The 4,540-nt window shown below is 52.3% G+C and overlaps 1 protein-coding gene across 1 annotated transcript in view; it reads left to right on the top strand.

Annotated features, from left to right (window-relative positions):
* The window catches only part of SYNPO2L (synaptopodin 2-like), a 35,286-nt gene extending 32,781 nt beyond the window's left edge, over positions 1–2,505 (top strand). Inside the window, exon 4 of the mRNA XM_010139106.1 lies at positions 167–2,505. Coding sequence (XP_010137408.1) covers positions 167–2,505 — 2,339 coding nt within the window. The remainder of the gene's footprint in view (positions 1–166) is intronic.
* Positions 2,506–4,540: the final 2,035 nt, after the last annotated feature.

Raw genomic sequence — 4,540 nt, 5'->3', positions numbered from 1 at the left:
AAACCTGCACCTGGATTTCTATCAGCAGTTCCTAAGAAAGAAGGGCAGGAGGTGACAATGTGTTTCCTCATATGGGCACTAGAATACCTATAGCCATATTACTGTCCATCATTTCCCACCCAGCCTTTTGCGGAATGCTGAGCTTTCCTCTTTTTGTCTCTTGCAGAGCTCCACCGCCACGAGAGCATCCAAGAGAAGAACGTGAAAGAAGCCAAAACCAAGTGCAGAACCATTGCATCCCTTCTGACAGACGCACCCAACCCCCACTCCAAGGGGGTGCTGATGTTCAAGAAGCGCAGACAGAGGGCTAAGAAGTATACATTGGTAAGCTTTGGGAGTGTCGACGAAGACCGCTCCTACGAGGAGGAAGACGGAGTTTTTCCAACTAGTGAGTCTGAATTTGATGAGGAAGGTTTCTCTGATGCCCGAAGCCTAACTAATCACTCGGACTGGGACAACACTTACCTGGAGATTGAAAAGTCCAAGTCCGATTCTGAACAGAAGGAAGAGAAACAAAAAGGTTTGAGTGAGGCCTCAGGTAAAGGAGCACGATTATTTGAGCAGCAGAGGGAACGGGCTGGGAAGTACACAGTCGAGAAAGTCCCAGCACAGAAGAGTCCCCAGCTTGCCTCAGCTGCCGAGCCACAGCAGGACACGGTGAACAGAGATATGCCTGTGCCACAGAAGGCAGACAGTGTGCCCCTCACCATCCACCTGGAAGATGTGCAAGTGCCTGGCAAACAGCCAGCCACCCTCCCCACTCAGCTCTTGGCTCCCCCTAGCCCCACTTTGATCCCAGCTCCCGTAAGCACGCCTGACCCTTTCTCTACAAGCTCAACAAGCATGTTCAACAGGTCTGCTCGGCCCTTTACTCCTGGCTTTTCTGGCCAGCGCCCAGCAACATCCTCTGTCATCTTCAGGCCTTCTGCACCCAAAAAACCTAGTGAAAGTCTGAGTGGGCAAAGCTCAGTGGTTCCCCCTTTCTCACCTCTGGCTCCAGGAACACCTGCCAATGCACCAGTGCCAACACACCGTGGTCCAGTCAGCTCCTCCACATCTCTGTATATTCCTGCACCAGGAAAGCCAACACCACCACTGGAGTCACAGCCAAAAGGGGGAGGAAGTTCTGCAGAGACTAAGCCTTCTGCCAACACTTCCCGGACATCCACCACCTCTATCTTTCTGTCAACTCCTTCAAAGCCAGGAGGAGAGGTGGCCTCCACAGCATCCCAGCCGCAAGTCCCTGGAACAGCCTCTTCTTCCTTGTATATTAGTCCAGCACCATCACAGCACGTGATAAGCAGTTCCACTGTGCCAAAGCAGCCTTCTCCTGCCATCTCACCAGCAATGCCACGACCTCCTTCTGAGCCCTTAACTTCCAGGGAGCAGAGGATTGCTGTGCCAGCTCCTCGCACAGGCATCCTGCAGGAGGCTCGCCGGCGGGGCAACAAGAAACCCATGTTCAGTAAGATTGAGGAGAAGAAGAAGAATTCACCTAATCCTGAGCTCCTGTCTCTGGTGCAGAACCTGGATGAGAAGTCAAAAGGTGACCACCCCGGGGCAGGCTTTGAGTCTGGGCCTGAAGAGGACTTCCTTAGCCTGGGTGCTGAGGCCTGCAACTTCATGCAGTCCTCTGGCCGCAAGTTCAAGACCCCGCCGCCAGTGGCTCCTAAGCCTCAGCAGCAAGATGCTGGACTGGTAAATGGGGCCCAGGACATGCCTCAGCTTAAAGGCAAGGGGGCAGAGCTCTTTGCCAAGCGCCAGAGCCGCATGGACAAATTTGTGGTGGAGGCAACACTGAAGCCAGAGTCCAAGCCCAGAACCCCCTCTCCTTCTCCTTCTTTACCCTCATCCTGGAAATATTCACCCAACATCCGGGCTCCCCCTCCAATAGCTTACAACCCAATGCATTCCCCTTTCTATCCCCTGGCAGCCAGCAAATCTCAAGCTCGCAAAGCAGAGAGCAAAGTGAAAAAGGCACCTGGCCAGAAATCAGGGATCAAGGTCATTGATATAATGAGCCACCAGCCCTATCAGTTAAAGTCAGCTATGTTCTGTTTTGGGGATCCCTCAAGCCCCAGCATTCAGGAGTCTCGTAGTCAGCCAGCCCCTCAGGCTAGCTCATCCTTCATGGCAGCCAAGCACGTCCCGGTGAAAACTGCCAAGACCCAGGAGGTTCGTCGCTTCTCCACTCCAGTTCCCATGCCAACTTCAAGCAGCCTGGCACCCACTGTGCTTATGCCCCGCTCAGCCACCACATTGGATGAGCCAGTGTGGAGAACAGAAATGGCTTCTTCTGCCCCCACCACTCCAGCACCCTTTCAGGTGGAGCTCAGCCAGTCCCCTAAGCTGTACCAGAGCTCCCCAGAGCCTGGCCAGACAGCCCAGGGTCCTTCCCCCAAACCAGCCTCAGCCTCTCGGTTTCAGGTGGCCAGGCCCAAATTCTCAGCAGCGAGAACAGGGATGCAGGCCAATGTGTGGAGACCGAGCTTTGGCCACCACTGAAGCAGGAACACCTCCCATCCCACCCATGACCCTCCAGAGATAGTGCTCGTTTTGTCTTTCATGTCAGCTCAGTACCTTAGGATGAGTGACACAAAATGAAAAAAAGAGAAAAAAAAAATTACTCTCCTTCTGCACCACCCATTTCCCCAGCCTCCCCCATCTCAGATGGGCAGCTTCATGGCAAGGCTTACTGGCTGAGGCTACAGCAGGAGAAGAATGTGAAGAGGGGGCACGTGTGGTACACAGAGACTGGGAACTTGCAAGAAGCAGCAAAATCCACCTCTAGAGAGGGTGTATGGCAGGGGTTCTCACATGAGGACATGTAGGTGGCAGTGATTTTCCTTTCCCAAGGGCTTTGGAGTCACTCCTGAATGGAAGAGGTTGCGGGGCAAGAGCTTTCCAGGAAGAAAGAGTCAGAGGTGGGATTCCAGTACAGAAGCCCAGCCTTCCCCACTAGACTGCTTTTCTCTGAGCCTGCCAGTCTGCACACACACACTCGTGTGTGCACACACACATGCACAGAGCAACACTCAGCAGAGAGTGAAAGTAGAAGTGGGGCTTCATCGTGGACATTTCTCCCAGACTCCCCTCCAGAGGGGCATGGGAAAGGAAGCGAGAGAGCAGGGTGAGTGAGGGTGTTTGCATGTGCACGCTTGGGCAGCGTGCCCTGCACAGGGCATCTGTGCCCATTCCTCCAGTCACCAGGGATGGGGATAAAAGGGAGAGTCATCCTAGCTGGTGCTAAACATGGCTATCAGGTCTGGGAGCAGTTTGCCAGAGGGGTGTAGAGTGGACTTGGTGGGGCTATCAGAAGCTGGAGGAACTGCAGAAGGAAGTACCGATTTTTGAGCACACACAAGTCAAAGCTAAGCTCAGGCAGGGGCTGGCTGCCACGAGGAAGGCCTTGCAGCAGTAGTCCCACTGGAACGGGATACAGATGCTGTATGTATAAAGGAGGATTGGATGGGAGGAAGTACTGTTGGCTTTAAAAGTAGGCAGGATTGAATATGCATTTGCACATCATCTTTTTGTTTAGTTTAGGATAGAAGTGTGGCTAGCTTGGAAATGAGTCCTGACGTAAAACTTGCTGAAAACTCTGCGATGAGCTGGAAAATGGAGCCCCTTTACAGATGCTCTCAGTATGGAAGTGGAGGGCAGGAAGACAGAAAGTCACGAGAAGAATTTCATACCAAGTCATTTAAGCGTTTATTTAAGTGTTTATTTGGTGAGAACTGAAGCTCTCTGAGAGTCCCAGAGGATCTGCACTCACAGGCACATACCCAGCTCAGTTTGCTGGCTATGCTGCAGAAACAGGACTGGTTTTTACTTGAATGTCCCAGGCCAGCCTCAGACTTAATGCCTATGCTGAAGTCATACAAGAAAAAAGCATTCCCTTTCCCAAGGAAGAATTCAGGATATTAGGGACTGTGCACGTGTGTGTGCATGTCCTCTGCACTCTGGTTTGCACACACTCTGCCATTTGCTTTCCACCTGCGCTCCCTCTTCTGCAGCAGCGACTTTTACTGTGTGATGCCGCAAGTACACCAAGAACGCTCTGCTCCTGAAGCACTGGCTCCCAAACACAGCAGATGCCCCAGCTGCAGGGGAGGGGCAAGCCACCTCTTCCTGGGCAGGGGTTGCACAACCTTTTGCTAGACCCTCAGGAACGGGTACTGGAGGCAGGATGAGGGTCTCATAGCCCCACTTGAGACATGTCTCCATCTCATTAGACTTGCTCTTGTACTTCAAGCAGAAGCTGTTCTTTAACTGGACCGAGCACAAACTTTGATGTACAAAACTGTAGGTTCTGGGGAGAAAACAAGGAATGCAAATGAGGTGGATGCCAAGTCTACAAGCAGTGCAGCTAGTGTGGTTTCACGCTAAGTCTGAGCCAACCTTCCTCTGTGCAGCTTGTGATGTGAAGCTCTTTTCACAAAAGCTGGGGGCTTTACTTTTTCTTGGAAGCTTTAAAGTGCTGCTCTGTGAGTATCTGGAGATTTTGCATGTGTCCTCTCTCACAAAGAAAAAGAGAGCT

Source organism: Buceros rhinoceros, unplaced genomic scaffold (assembly GCF_000710305.1).
Source record: "Buceros rhinoceros silvestris isolate BGI_N320 unplaced genomic scaffold, ASM71030v1 scaffold7836, whole genome shotgun sequence".
Classification (NCBI taxonomy): domain Eukaryota; kingdom Metazoa; phylum Chordata; class Aves; order Bucerotiformes; family Bucerotidae; genus Buceros; species Buceros rhinoceros.
The sequence above is the reverse complement of the archived record's forward strand: the minus strand, read 5'-3'. Positions and strand labels throughout refer to the sequence as shown.